At 40.3% G+C, this 14,707-nt stretch overlaps 2 protein-coding genes across 2 annotated transcripts in view; both read right to left on the reverse strand.

Annotated features, from left to right (window-relative positions):
• The window catches only part of LOC129732808 (protein gustavus), a 267,291-nt gene extending 253,436 nt beyond the window's left edge, over positions 1-13,855 (reverse strand). Inside the window, exon 1 of the mRNA XM_055694080.1 lies at positions 13,827-13,855. The gene's annotated coding sequence lies outside the window, so the exon portion shown is untranslated. The remainder of the gene's footprint in view (positions 1-13,826) is intronic.
• On the reverse strand, positions 1,916-3,085 carry LOC129728344 (kinesin light chain-like). The gene has a single exon (XM_055686780.1). The coding sequence runs from the start codon at positions 3,083-3,085 to the stop codon at positions 1,916-1,918; it is 1,170 nt and encodes a 389-aa protein (XP_055542755.1).
• Positions 13,856-14,707: the final 852 nt, after the last annotated feature.

Consider the following 14,707-nt stretch of genomic DNA (forward strand, 5'->3'; position numbering starts at 1 on the left):
CCTTTTGGCAGCCAAGGATATCCTTGCTGGTTTCGCATGGCTGAATCGAGCATAATAGCAATGATGCACACACTGAGTCACGCAGCATAGGGTGGGGGCGCGAGTGCCTAGCAGTGAAAGTTTGCTACCGGGAGCCAAACATTTCACGTCGCTAGCCACAAACCAAATTGCGTGCGGCCTACGCTCGATTCCTTGTGTTGTGGGGCCTGACGGTATCCAGGATGACATTGTAATTACCCGTAGAACCTTCGTACGCTTCACTGCCGGTGTAAAATGTTACTCACTAAGGTTTGAATTTCCCTGAAAAAAGAAGGGTTTTCACAACTTCAAGCAATCACTGTTGATTAATTCGCAATTGTGGTTGCGGTAGGAAAAATCAAAAGTTTACCATTTAAATATAGCATTTGAAGGACGTTATTTTAGAAGACATTTCCTGTTAAAAATAATTTAAATTACTTAATAAAAACGCCCAAATAACATTTTATTACTCAACTTTGTGGCCCCAATCTTTTCAAGCAATGAACAGCAATCAATTGAAAAACTCGCTCTGAGCAGAAATTATTTTAACGTTTTTTGGTACATTCCACTGAATTTCCCATGGTAGCACTAGAAACTGTTGCAGCAGATTATTCGGCATTCCTGTCTATAAGCCCTCAGATAGACACTTGCCTGGAAATGCATCTGTTTCTCGGGGTATTGTGTATCCCAAATATAATTACCATTTTGCACTAAACTGAAAGTGCCATTTTCGTTCACTATCAACATTGCAGTGTTGGTGTTGACTGGACTCTTAGCAAATGGAGTGCCGATGGAAAAATTTGCCAATTGCATCATGATATACCACTGCAAACGAGTGTCCTTTTATCCAGGTCTGTTGTTCGCTGAATGGGCGGTAAATTCAAAATAAATAAAATGGCGAAACATGTACCAATATTACCACATTCGGAAGGGGGAATCGATATCGAACAATCGTTTCATACATATGCAGTCGGACATTGAAACAGGTGTGCATATGAAATAGTACCCGGGCTTTGCTATAACAACCGGGCTTTATCAATATAATTACCAAATCCCTAGTGGCGCAGGTAATCTTTATTTTATGGACCTCTCTGCAGTTCCAACTTGGACTGTGGACTACGAATAGGAGCATTGTTTACAACTGGGTTTTGCCTGGCAGGTACACTGCATCGTATATGCGACCTTTTCTATTTTGTGGTTTTATGATTTTTTTCTATAGGTCCCTAATGAACAGAGATACCTGTTCTTCCAACTTCAATCGCATGATACAAACATAAAATAAAAGGTTTTCGGTGCTACTAACCGGTTATGTTGATTGTATCGTGAAGTTTAAAAAATTTTCTTTACACGTATCGTACCAAATTTCATTCTACAAAACCGAAACAAAATGTCAAGTTTAAAATTAAAAAATTATCTCGAGATCTCTGCACTGAAAAAAAAATGATTCAAAAAATAAACAGTAATTTAAAACAAAACGTTCATCACAGATTTTATTCAAATAAGGGGTTTAAGATGGACAATTTGGTTGCCCAAAACTCGACAAACAAAAGTATTCTTAACCTGTTGATTAGCATGTTCAACTGCAACTGAATCCAACTGCGCTCCACGTCAAATCAATATGTTTACTCTCTGCTGCATGTGGCTAAATAAAATTGGGTATCGTACTCGAAAGCAAAAGTTGGAATAACTGGCCATTGTAACTGTAATCATACAACAAGAATTTTTTTGTAACGGTAATTTACTGAGTCAGGAATATAACATATTTAATGAAACATCTTCGCTTTGAATTTTTAGTTTTTATTTATCATCAATATCTTGCTTATTTTACGCCTTTTCATCTATACTAGCACATTAATCGTTGCTGTGTTATCAAAATTGACTACGACTATCTTGTTCTTCACTTATTGGACTCTTGATTTTCTGCTACTAGCTCGGCGGAAACTTCGTTGGCCGAGTCGTTATCGTGCACCCTTTTCAATACATGCTTATACAAGCCCTTTCCACCCTTGAACTTGCCATGAATTTTCTGATAACAGCTGGACAAATTGTTTCTCGTTTTCACTACATTTGGGTCATTGGGACTTAGCAGCGTGTAAATTTGTAAAGCCCGCTTGTAATAGAGTTCTGCCTTATAATATTTGGACTGGTTCTGGCACAACAACGCCAGATTATTAAGTTGCTTGGCTACATCCGGATGATGTTCACCCAACACCTGTTCTCTAATTTCCAAAGCCCTTTTACAAAACTGTTCCGCTTCCCGGTACTTGCCACGCTTTCCATGCAGCACAGTAAGATTATTGAGTGTCGCGGCGACAGCAGGATGCGTCTCTCCGAGAGACTTCTCGCGAATAGCTAGAGCTTCTTTCAATAAACCTTCGGCCTCGTCGAACTTACGCTGATCCCGATAAACTAGCGCCAAAATGTTCAACATCGTCGCAACATCCGGGTGATCGCGACCTTCAGTCCTCTTCAGTTTCTCCAGAGCTTGCTTGCAAAGCGGAACAACTACCTGATGGTTTCCTTGAATAGCGTGCTGAATAATCAGGTTGTGGACCGCTCGAAACTTTGCAGGCATCTCGTAGCTAGCTTGACTAGCAATTCGATTAGACCTTACTTTTGGTTCTTCTTCCAATCCAATCCAATCAGGATTTTTCCCATCGTTCGGCGGGTTTTCATCGTATCTTTTCAACGACACCATAAACTCTGCGTGTTTCTTTTCTTCCTGCAACTGCACTACGGTTGCCTCCGACGTGAACAGCCGTTGTTGGGTGTCCTTCAATTCATCGCGCAGCCACAAATTTTCCTTGGTTAGTTGCTCAACCCGCAAACGATTCTTATTGTTCTCAGCTTCTACACCTTCGGTATGTGATGAAATCAGCAGCATTATTTGAGTATCCAGTAAAGCCTGCTCAATATTGGCGATACTGTTTTTCACTATTTGCAATTTCTCCGAATCAAAGGTAGGACTATCGATAGAACCTTCAGCTATCGAGAGATATTTGCTGTACAGTGGTTCAAGCTCATTCTGTACGGCTCGAATATTGGAAATGATCGTTTCTAGGGCCATCTTGCAGACTTGAAGTACTAGTGAGCCGTGGTCAATTTGTCAATATGATATATGGCAATTAGGTAAGTTGAATCGTTTACCTATATACACTACCGTTCCCGGACGAATCTAATTGATTGCCTAATTGCAGTGCTTACAGTTTTTCCTTATTGATGCCAGGTAATGTAAGTTTTGTCTCGTAACCACATCGAGGTTCAAATATTTTTTCGAAAAGTTTACCTAAAAATCGTAGACAATGTAACAAATCCATCTCTGATAGACTTATATTTTACTTATATTATTGTAATAATATTTAAGTAATCATAATTTAGTGAGATTCAATCCGGTCATATCATTAATTCATAAAATCATACGTTTATTCAGAATATTACGAAGTCCAACAAAAACTTTAACGTAATTTTTTTATTTTTCTCTTGAGTAAATAACTATCCAATGTAATAATCGATTCGCGTTATACAATTCCAGCCAGAGATATAATTTATATTATTCTAAATAATAATGTGAAATGAAGGATCGCCCTAATGCAGCAATACGAAAACGTTTATTTTTTGGAGTTCACATAACAATGATAATAACTTTGTGAGGAAACGTATGCATTCATGTTTAACTGTTTTAATTTTGAATGCATTGTTTTATAACGTTAGAAGTACAGTTCAGTATGGTGAACTGAAATTGTGAAATAACATAATTTGATAGCAAACTCGATATGTTAACAATTGAGAGCTGTTGTACCTTAAAGTCAATTTTTGACTTTTTTAAACTTTGTTTAAGTTTCTACGATGATAGCACAGTGCAACAATTTTTTTGCCTTGGCTTCTATGTATGATTTTTGATGAAGTTTGATGCGAAAATAAATTTCCCGGAGTTTGAACATATTTCAACTTAAGGGGCAACAATGGCGCCATTTTGAATTTTTGAGAAACTGGTAATTTTTGATGTTTTTTCGACGCCATTTTGTTTTAAGACCAAATATCAAAATTCCAAGAGTTTGTCCACATATTAGCATCTTTTTACCCATCTTTAAAAAAAAAAAACAGATCTTAAATCGGATACAAACTGAGCTCAAAACGGTGATTCTACGAAACCGGTTTTGGCATGGTGCTTGTATATTTCACAATAACGACCAACGATACAATGATAACCGCTCCTCTTTAATCTATAACCTTTGCGATGACTTCGACATGACTATTTTAAACAACGGTGAAATGACACGTATCCCGAAACCTCCAGCGCGCCCAAGCGCTTTGGATCTATCCTTATGTTCGACGTCGCTACGGTTGGATTGCACATGGAAGGTAATCCTTGATCCTCACGGTAGCGACCATTTGCCTATTCTTATTTCAATTAATAACGGGTCAACTCGCATGCGACCAATTGACATTCCGTATGACCTCACACGGAATGTCGATTGGAAGTTATACGAGGAAATGATTTCAAAAGCGGTCGAGTCGATTCAACATCATCCACCACTTGAAGAATACAACCTCCTCACGGGCTTGATTCTCGACTCCGCGTTGCAAGCCCAAACGAAGAAATATCCCGGCGTAACGATCAAAGAACGGCCTTCCACTCCGTGGTGGGACCAAGAGTGCTCCGATGTCTACACGCAAAGATCCGACGCGTATCTGACCTTCCGGGATACAGACGATGCCGACGACTTTAAACGTTATTCGGAGCTTGATACCAAGTTTAAAAGCTTGACTAAGGCAAAGAAACGCGGATATTGGCGTCGGTTCGTAAACGAGACGTCGAGGGAGACATCAATGAGCACTCTTTGGAACACAGCCCGAAGAATGCGGAATCGCGTAACGGTCAACGAAAGCGAGGAGTCTTCAAGTAGGTGGATATTTGATTTTGCCAGGAAAGTATGTCCGGACTCTGTTCCTGAGCAAAACATTGTTCGCGATGCGTCTCCGGGCCACGCGGCGATTGAATCACCTTTTACGATGGCAGAATTTTCAGTTGCCCTCCTGTCCTGTAACAATAACGCGCCTGGGTTAGATAGAATCAAATTCAACTTGTTGAAGAATCTACCCGGCAATGCCAAGAAGCGCTTGTTGAACTTGTTCAATAAGTTCCTGGAGCAAAATATTGTACCGCAGGATTGGAGGCAAGTGAAGGTGATCGCCATCCAAAAACCAGGGAAACCAGCTTCTGATCACAACTCTGATAGGCCGGTTGCAATGCTATCCTGTATCCGGAAATTGATGGAAAAATGATACTCCGTCGTTTAGACCATTGGGTCGAATCAAATGGTCTACTATCAGATACTCAATTTGGCTTCCGCCGTGCCAAAGGGACGAATGATTGTCTTGCGTTGCTTTCAACAGCTATTCAGCTGGCGTATGCTCGCAAAGAACAAATGGCGTCTGCGTTCTTGGACATTAAGGGGGCTTTTGATTCCGTTTCTATTGACATTCTTTCGGGTAAACTTCACCGACAAGGATTTTCTCCAATTTTGAACAATTTTTTGCACAATTTGTTGTCCGAAAAGCACATGCATTTTACGCACGGCGATTTGGCAACTTTTCGCATTAGCTACATGGGTCTTCCCCAGGGCTCATGTTTAAGCCCCCTCTTTACAACTTTTATGTAAATGACATCGACGAATGTCTGGCAAACTCATGCACGATAAGACAACTTGCAGACGACAGTGTAATCTCTGTTACAGGAGCCAAAGCTGCCGATTTGCAAGGACCATTGCAAGATACCTTGGACAATTTGTCTGCTTGGGCTTTACAGCTAGGTATCGAATTCTCTCCGGAGAAGACTGAGATAGTAGTTTTTTCTAGGAAGCATGAACCTGCTCAGCTTCAAACACAATTAATGGGTAAAACGATTTCTCAGGTTTTGGTACACAAATATCTTGGTGTCTGGTTCGACTCTAAAAGCACCTGGGGTTGTCACGTGAGGTATCTGATGAAAAAATGTCAACAAAGAGTGAATTTTCTTCGTACAATAACCGGACAACGGTGGGGAGCCCACCCAGGAGACCTTATAAGGCTTTACCAAACAACGATATTGTCTGTTATTGAGTACGGGTGTTTCTGCTTCCGCTCCGCAGCAAACACACATTTGATCAAACTGGAGCGAATACAATATCGTTGTTTGCGTATCGCCTTAGGTTGCATGCAGTCGACCCATACGATGAGTTTGGAGGTCTTAGCTGGAGTACTACCATTAAAAAACCGCTTCTGGAGCCTGTCTTCTCGTATTCTTATCAAATGTGAGGTCTTGAACCGTCCCGTGATTGAAAATTTTGAAAGGTTAATCGAACTTAATTCTCAAACCCGTTTTATGACATTGTATTTCAATCACATGTCCCAAAATATTAACCCTTCTTCGATTATTCCAAATCGTGTCGACTTATCAAATACTTCTGATTCTACTGTGGTTTTTGATACATCCATGATAGAAGAAACTCGTGAAATCCCGGATCATTTACGCGTGCAGCAGATCCCCAAAATTTTTTCCAATAAATATCGAAACATCAACTACGACAATATGTACTACACTGACGGATCACTTCTTGATGGGTCCACTGGCTTCGGTATCTTCAATAACAATATAACCGTCTCCCATAAGCTCGATAATCCTGCTTCTGTTTACGTCGCAGAATTAGCTGCAATTCAGTACACCCTAGGGATTATCGAAAAAATGCCCACGGACCATTATTTCATCTTTACGGACAGTCTCAGTTCCATTGAGGCTCTCCGATCGATGAGAGATGTTAAGCACTCTCCGTATTTCCTGGGGAAAATAAGGGAACATCTGAGTGCTTTATCCGAAAAATCTACTCAGATTACCTTAGCGTGGGTCCCTTCTCACTGCTCGATACCGGGTAATGAGAAAGCGGACTTTTTGGCTAAGGTGGGCGCAACAAACGGTGATATTTATGAAAGACCAATTGCCTTTAATGAATTTTTCGCATTTGTACGTCAGAATACGATCATCAGTTGGCAAAATTCTTGGACCAAGGGGGAACTGGGAAGGTGGTTACATTCCATAATCCCCAAGGTATCGACGAACCCGTGGTTCAAGGGGTTGGATGTAGGTCGGGATTTCATTTGCGTGATGTCCCGGCTTATGTCCAATCACTGTAGATTAGACGCGCATCTCCGTCGTGTTGGGCTCGGGGAGAGTGGTATCTGTGCCTGTGGTGAAGGTTATCACGACATAGAGCACGTTGTTTGGTCATGCCCTGTATACCGTGACGCCAGGTCTAGATTAATAGCTTCCCTGCAGGCCGAAGGTAGGCAGTCGGCTGTTCCTGTTCGTGATGTCTTGGCAAGCCGTGACCTATCCTACATGTCCCTTATATACGTTTTCCTGAAATCCATCCACGCCCCAGTTTAGTCCTATCCCCTTCCGCCTACATCCAACCTAACGACAAGAACACGTTAAGACCCCGGATCCGGAAACAGCAACTAGACCCGCACGATACTCTCAGGCCCCGAGGGAGACAACCCAATATGCCAGTCCGTAATATCTTGGCCCAGCAGCGGAACATATTCAATATGCTGCTTACCTATGGCGATGGAAAACCATCAAACAACAAATCAGTGCTTTTTATGCAAAACATTCTAGCTTAAGTTAGATTTAGTTTCAGCTCGTAGTCGGCAGCGAGGATAAAAAATTTGCTTTTAGTTATTAAGATACTTTAGAAAGTAAGCTACCAGATATAATTGGCGCCGTTAAACATTGAATTGTATTTGTGCCGTGTCAAATAAACTATAGATGAGGAAAAAAAAAACACAAATGTACCTGTGTTAAAAAATTCACTATTGAATCAATTGAAAAAATTGGTGGCAATATAGTTGCCACAGCCCGTTAACCCCAAAAACGATGGAACCAATTTTTTTGCAGCTGCATTGTAAACTTGATTTTTTGAAATTATAAGAAATGGGAAATCATAGTAATTAGATGTAACAATATAAAATATAAAAGTAAAGCACCCCTTTAGAATGTGTTTTTGGGTGATAACGCTCTTATCTTAATTTTGTCATTGTTTAAGTGTTCTACAAACTTTAAACTAAGATTAATTGTCACATTTTTTTAGAAGAAAGTTTAAATTTCCAAATTTCTTAATTTGGAAGAGTTATGTCTATTTTTGCAATTCCATGACTCAATTTTCAAGAGAACATAACTTGCGGAAAGGCAGATATTAGCAGCTACTTTTTATTAAACTTTATTCGGATACTTATTTCCTCCAATTGTGTAGATATGTCGTACTGGAATCGAAGGGGATTCGTAGTAATTTTTCGGAAATTAAGTTGCAACTTTTCTGGAATTTGATCATTTTTTAACCAACTTTTCTTTTTAAATCGGACCATCGATGCCGAGTAAGCCATGGACGTTTGGTGATTTGACAGGTGCGCGGAAATATAAGCGAAATGTTGAAATGTGTAACTTTGAAAAATGCGAGTTGTTTGACGTCTGGTTAAAGTCAGATTCGCGAGTGCAATGTGAAGAGGATTGCATGGCTTTCGCAAGAAGCCGCATTCATTTGAGCAGCAAATGAAAGTTCAGCAGCAGTCCTTCCCTGGCTGAGATCAGCAACCCACCTTCTCTTCCTCCGACTAGTAAGTCAATCAAAAGCTTTTTTTTCGTGGTTCCGAAAATACCTATTCTGCCAAGCTTTATTGCGATCTACGAGCACAGCATAAATCCGCTTGTAAAACAGCCATTTTTGTTGCATGTTGTAACATAACTTCGCAATAAGCTGTTTTTGCTTCGAATCCAATTTTTCTCCACCTATTTTATTTTGTACATATTTTATACCATTGCCCTTTCGCACTCGCGAAACTGACTTGATTGAACCAGACGTCAAATAACTCGGATTTTTTTAAAGTTGCACATTACAACACTTTACTAAAATTTCCGAGCACCTGTTAAATCACCAAACGTCCATGGCTTACTCATTTACGGGCACCGATTGTCCGATTTAAAAAAAAAAGTTGATAAAAAATAATCAAATTCCAGAAAAGTTGCAACCTAATTTCCGAAAAATTACTATGAATCCCCTTCGACTCCAATACGATGTATATATACAACTTGATATCCGAATAAAATGAAACTGAAAGTAGCTGCCAATACCTGTATTACCTCAAGTTACGTTCTCTTGAAAATTGGGTCATAAAATTGCAAAAACAGATATAACTCCTCTAAATTAAGAGATAGCGATAAACTTTCTCTTAAAAAAATCTGACAATCAATCTTAGTTTGAACTTTGTAGAACTTGAACAATGGCAAAATTAAGATAAGAGCGTTATCACCCAAAGCACATTTAAGGGGGTGCTTTACTTTTATACCTTATAACTTTGTCAGGTTAAGAGATAAAATTTTCCAATCATCTACAAACTTGCTCGAAATAGCTAGTTCTACAATGTATTATTACTCAACAACTACATTTACAATTTTCACAAACTGGATTGCCTATAGATCGATCAGTTCTCTAACCATAATGAATAATTTCATCGTTCAAAATATCAACTATAATTGTTTAGCTGTAATACGAGTTTAGATGTCAGGTGTTGTTATACGGCATCACCCGCCGGGAATGGGTTAAAATTTAGTTTTTTGAACTTAACTCTTGTTAGTTGCATTTTACAAGAGAACATTTTCAATGGCAGTTTCCAGAACTATATTTTGCCTAATTGTATGAAATATTGTATGAAACATTTCCTTCACTATTTATCGCACGAAAGATCAGTTTGATAGATACAAATAACATACACACACACGCAGAAAATCGTCCGTAAAATAAGTAAATAAGAGGTCCAAATATGCATTTTGTTGATTTTTCACAGGGTTTATTTGATGTAAGCTAAAAAGTGAGGTTTTGTCAAAGAGATATAGCAATGCTTCTTTTCAGGTTGTCATTTCATTCCAATTATTATAATTACATTCGAACAAAACATTTTATTTAGACTATCTTCGCTGGATTTGTCTCTGTTTAAAATTTTGCTGCATTACCTCTTTTTTAATTTTTTTTTTGCTTATTTTTTGTTAGTTTGGCACAATTCTTTTTGGTTTACTAAAAATTTTAAACAATAATAAAAAACCGTAAATTCCAACAAAGATTCGTAACAACTACGAGATTACAGGCGGGAGGTCTGCCGCAGTTGGTAACTTCTCCGCCAACCATGCTGGTGGCCTGGGTTCGTATCGCAACAAAAGTGTCGATGGTTGTGGGGGCCTGGATGAAACGGTCTGGACAAATTGAGATAACCCCAATTTTTTTAAGGGAAATCTGCTTACAGACCCCTGAGAAGATAGCTCAGGGAGTGGAGTTAAATTATACCGAACCCACTAAAACCCCTCCAGTCTACAGTCCTTATCTTCCTGGAACTACATCATTACTTCACATATTATATAGTATTGCAACGGGAAATGGCTTATGGCTTTTTGTGATTTATTCACCTTATCTACTCTTATACCTCATAGCTAACCACTCGGAGACTGGCAGTTAGCTACCCCTGGCGTGTTGGTGGCTAACCCGCCACACGTGTTGTAACTCCAGGACTATTTGAGAAGCGGCTGCACAAACCGCACCCCAGATTTCCGGGTTTTCGCTCTTCTTGCGAACCAAGATGCCCGAAGTAGTAGTGTTTGGTCCGCTCACTATCATCATGTTGCTCTTTGCACACACAAAACGAGTGAGGCCATACGGAGAAGACATGCTCAGCGGTCTCCTCCATAACCATGCACTTGGGACATATGGGAGACCCAGCTGGCCCAAACCTGTGTAGATACTGCCTCAAGCATGGTCTGACAGAATCTATGTCGGGTAGAAGTTCACTTCACCATGGCGCCTCCAATCCGGATATCTCCGGGATTAGTCGGTGCGACCATCTACCCTTCGCGGAATTGGACGTCTTGGTGACGGAGAGAATAGCATCCAGCGTAGACCTACCTTTTCGGAAGCCGAACTAGTTACTTGCCAGACCGATTGAACCTTCTGTGTACTTCACCAGTCTGTTTAGGATTATCCTCTCAAGCACCTTATCGGGAGCGTACAGCAGACAGATGGATTCTCTGGCGGTTTCCCAGCCTTCGGTAAAGGCAAAAGGCGGGTAAACGCCGTCATCCAGGGACTTCTACATGATCATCCGGAAGAGGCCGAGGGCCACTTTAATGGCCATCTTGATGACCCGGCTCGGGATTCCATCCAGTCCCGGTTCTTTGCTCACCTTGAAGGAGTTGGCGATCACAATGAGTTCCCCATTCGCTCACGAATTGGATGTCCGGCAGGTTGGCGGACCATCTCTGGTCTGTGTCTAAAATAGCATCGCTGATGAGCGCTCTGCTGGCGCCTTTGGTCTTGACCATTTTGATCCTGCAAGCGTTACCCCACGGTTTCATATTGGCACTACGAATGCTCCACGGCGCTCAACTCTAAGTTCCCCGGCTCACGCGTGTTCCTAGTTTGGCGAGTCTTAGGCATGGGGGCGTCGCACGCCCGCAATAGTGTGGCTACTAATTGGTCAGCACTCGGCCGGAGCCAACTGCCCGTCTCGAGCTCTCTTTTTATTACTTAAATGCGATGTTTTCCACTCGCGGGCGGTTTCAGTGTACCCGTCGCTTGCCGCCTCACGTTGTGATCTACACTATAGCACTATATACAGCAAGTCGCTATTGGTGTAACCATCATCTACCCGCCATTTCGTGATCAGTCCTGGGCTGGAGAACGTCACGTCTGTGATTGACTCCGCATCAATTCTACTAAATGTACTTTTGCTCCCAACGTTGGCCAGGTCTAGGCTGAGCTTCGCCAAAACCAACCAACAACGGCGTTAGGCCCGTCAGCTCCATGGTCTGAGCTAGAGCAATGTGACAGAGCGTAGCAACTGCAGTAGAACACTCCGTTGACCTTGATAATAGCGTATCCTTCATTTGAAGTTGACACAACCTCCTGAACCGGGAACCTACCCTAATTTTCTCTGGTTTTAGCAAACTTCGTTTTCATTTTTTCATGTTTTTGGATATTTTATATCAAAAACAATTCTAGGCGACAGTGTTGTCAAATATATTATTTCCTAGACCAGTATTTTACCAGTGTAATCATTTACCAGAAAATGAAATTTAATTTTTCAAATACAAAAAAAACATATCTGACAACACTGCCGCTCAACATTAAGTTTTTAAAATTTCTCGTTTCTAATTTTCTTCAAACATAATATATCAGTTTATTTCTAAGCATCTTGCGTTTTTTTTTTTCTTGTAGGAGCTTATAACCACTGCTACAATTAGTTAGATATATTGTGGTATGGCATTCTGCGTTTGTAGCACTTTTATCAAAAAAGTATAGGGTCCCACGAAGTGACCAATCGGCACCAAAATTAGAATTTTTTTCATGATAACAACTTTATATGAACAATTCATCATACTTAGAGTTAAAGCTTAGAAAAAAAAACTTATTGACTGTAAATCATAATATGAATATTCAAAAATAAAAAAAAAAACAAAAATTGTGAAAAATTCGATTTTATTTTTTCAAAATGTAGATACATAAACAAAATAATGTACCCCATACCTTATACGCTTGAGTCGCTTTTTACGCAGTGCGTAAAAACAGCTTGAATTCCTAAATAAAAATTCACCTGAAAAAAATTTTGATTCACATCTTCTGAATACTTTGGAAAGAGTAGTTTTAATTTCCCCTGCGAATCAAGATGAAAAACCTAAAGAAAAAGTTCTAGAAAAGCCAGTGAATATTCGGGAATAAGATTTTGAAATCTGTGCTAAAAACCACATTATTTCCTAAATCTGAATAAATCTTCAATTCGCGTATAATGAGTATGAAGTAACTAATAATTTAGTACACTGATTAAATTTTTATTAAAACACCCAAACCAGTTTGGCAGCTAACGTATCAGCAAAATTGCTTCCAAATGAGAGAGAGTCAAGCCAACAGTTTATTTTGAAATCTTTTATGATAGTATTATTATAATAATGGACAAGTGGATTGAGCATATAATATTAGTTATATGTATCCTTCCTACCACTCAATATAAACTAACGGTCATTTTCGCTATGGAAAAAACATCACTTCGTGTGAATACGACACATGTATAATAAAATTATTCCATCAATTGAAAAAAAAAATCAACAAAATATTGTATCTCTGACTAAGGTATTGCTCTAATCAGCAATGGGTGCTCGTTTGCCCTGAGCAGATCTGCAGTACGTATAGATGATACAAATAATGTCTGCAATGCGTTCTCCGCATTCGGTCACAGGCCAGGTTGTAGCACCACCGAGGGATGGAATTCACGTCACAATGCATCATGCCCACAGGACGACGCACGATGAGTGCAAAAAGGGAGAGAGCTGCTTGCCTATTGCTGGGTGAAATTTCTGACGCGGAACGAATCCAGCCTGGCGCTTCGGTCAGTGCAATACAGACACGCTTGACCGAGAATGTCCTGCATTCACAAACGCGCATATGCACAATACCTGCCGGACCGAGTTGATTATTTCCGAAAACTAGTAGCCCAAACGGTTGGAAGTTGTTGGAACGGCATGGAGCGCGGAGGTGATGTTTTATTCCAATTCGGCTGAGTTGTATTCGTTCAAATCAAATCGAATTGAAACAGAGTGTGTTGTGTTTGTTGCAACATCAGCAAATGAAATTTATTCAAACTCGCAATTAACAATTCGAAACAATCATACAGCATACAAAGCTCGACGGTAGATTGTGCCAAAATTGAAAATTAATTTAATCAATTGAACTACTTACCTAACTGACAATCGAAATGACATTAGCATCTGCAAAAAAAAGACAATAAAAAAAGTGAGTTGTACTATAGGTACACAAATGAAACAAGATATTTTCAATAGTTGTTCAAGAAAATATTTATTCTATTTAAAAACAATCTGCAAAAATATAAACGAAGCAAAAAACCTTCAAAATTATGTTAAAAACGCAGCAAACCTCTCGAGATCCTGTCTTCGAGCCGGTTTTGGTGGGCATCGCCGATCAGAACTGGGTCATTGAACTGCGGCAGTCATCGTTCGGAAGAGCGCCCAACCCGAATTCATGGCCAGTGAAGCGCGTTTCCATTTAGCGCCGAAACTGACATCCTTGAACTGTAAAATTATTCTACGCCTCATGATTCACGCTTGAGGCGCTCATTTTCCATTTTGTGTCTGCCAAATTGAAACTGCCGCCCTCTGGGGCTGCGTTCTAGAGCCAAATTCAACCTTACTTCGTACGGATAATACAAAACCCAACCGGATCTATCCTACGGAACGTTACCACACCGGAACTCACCGAGTCAAAGTCAAAACTCTACGGCGACGCACACACGGAATCAGCACAGTAAAACTGTTGGAGCAAGCCAACCTGACTCGCAGGCCGGCAAATCAGCAGACTTTTTTTCGGGGCGAAATTCACGTTGCCGTAGAGCTGGAACGAAAGTAAATGTTCTTATTTCCACGCAGCAATGACTTTCTTCGCCGGGTTCGGTCTGGTTCGGTTCGTCGGTTCAGCCCGCTTTGGTCAAGGCGTGCTCAGTGTCCGTTCAGGACCTTGATGTTTTGTTAGCAGCAGCAACCCCATGCAATTCATATATTTATGCGATCAAACGGCGCTCAGCCGTGAGTATTTAGCTACTAGCC

This window comes from Wyeomyia smithii, chromosome 3, assembly GCF_029784165.1.
Source record: "Wyeomyia smithii strain HCP4-BCI-WySm-NY-G18 chromosome 3, ASM2978416v1, whole genome shotgun sequence".
NCBI classification, from domain to species: Eukaryota; Metazoa; Arthropoda; class Insecta; order Diptera; family Culicidae; genus Wyeomyia; species Wyeomyia smithii.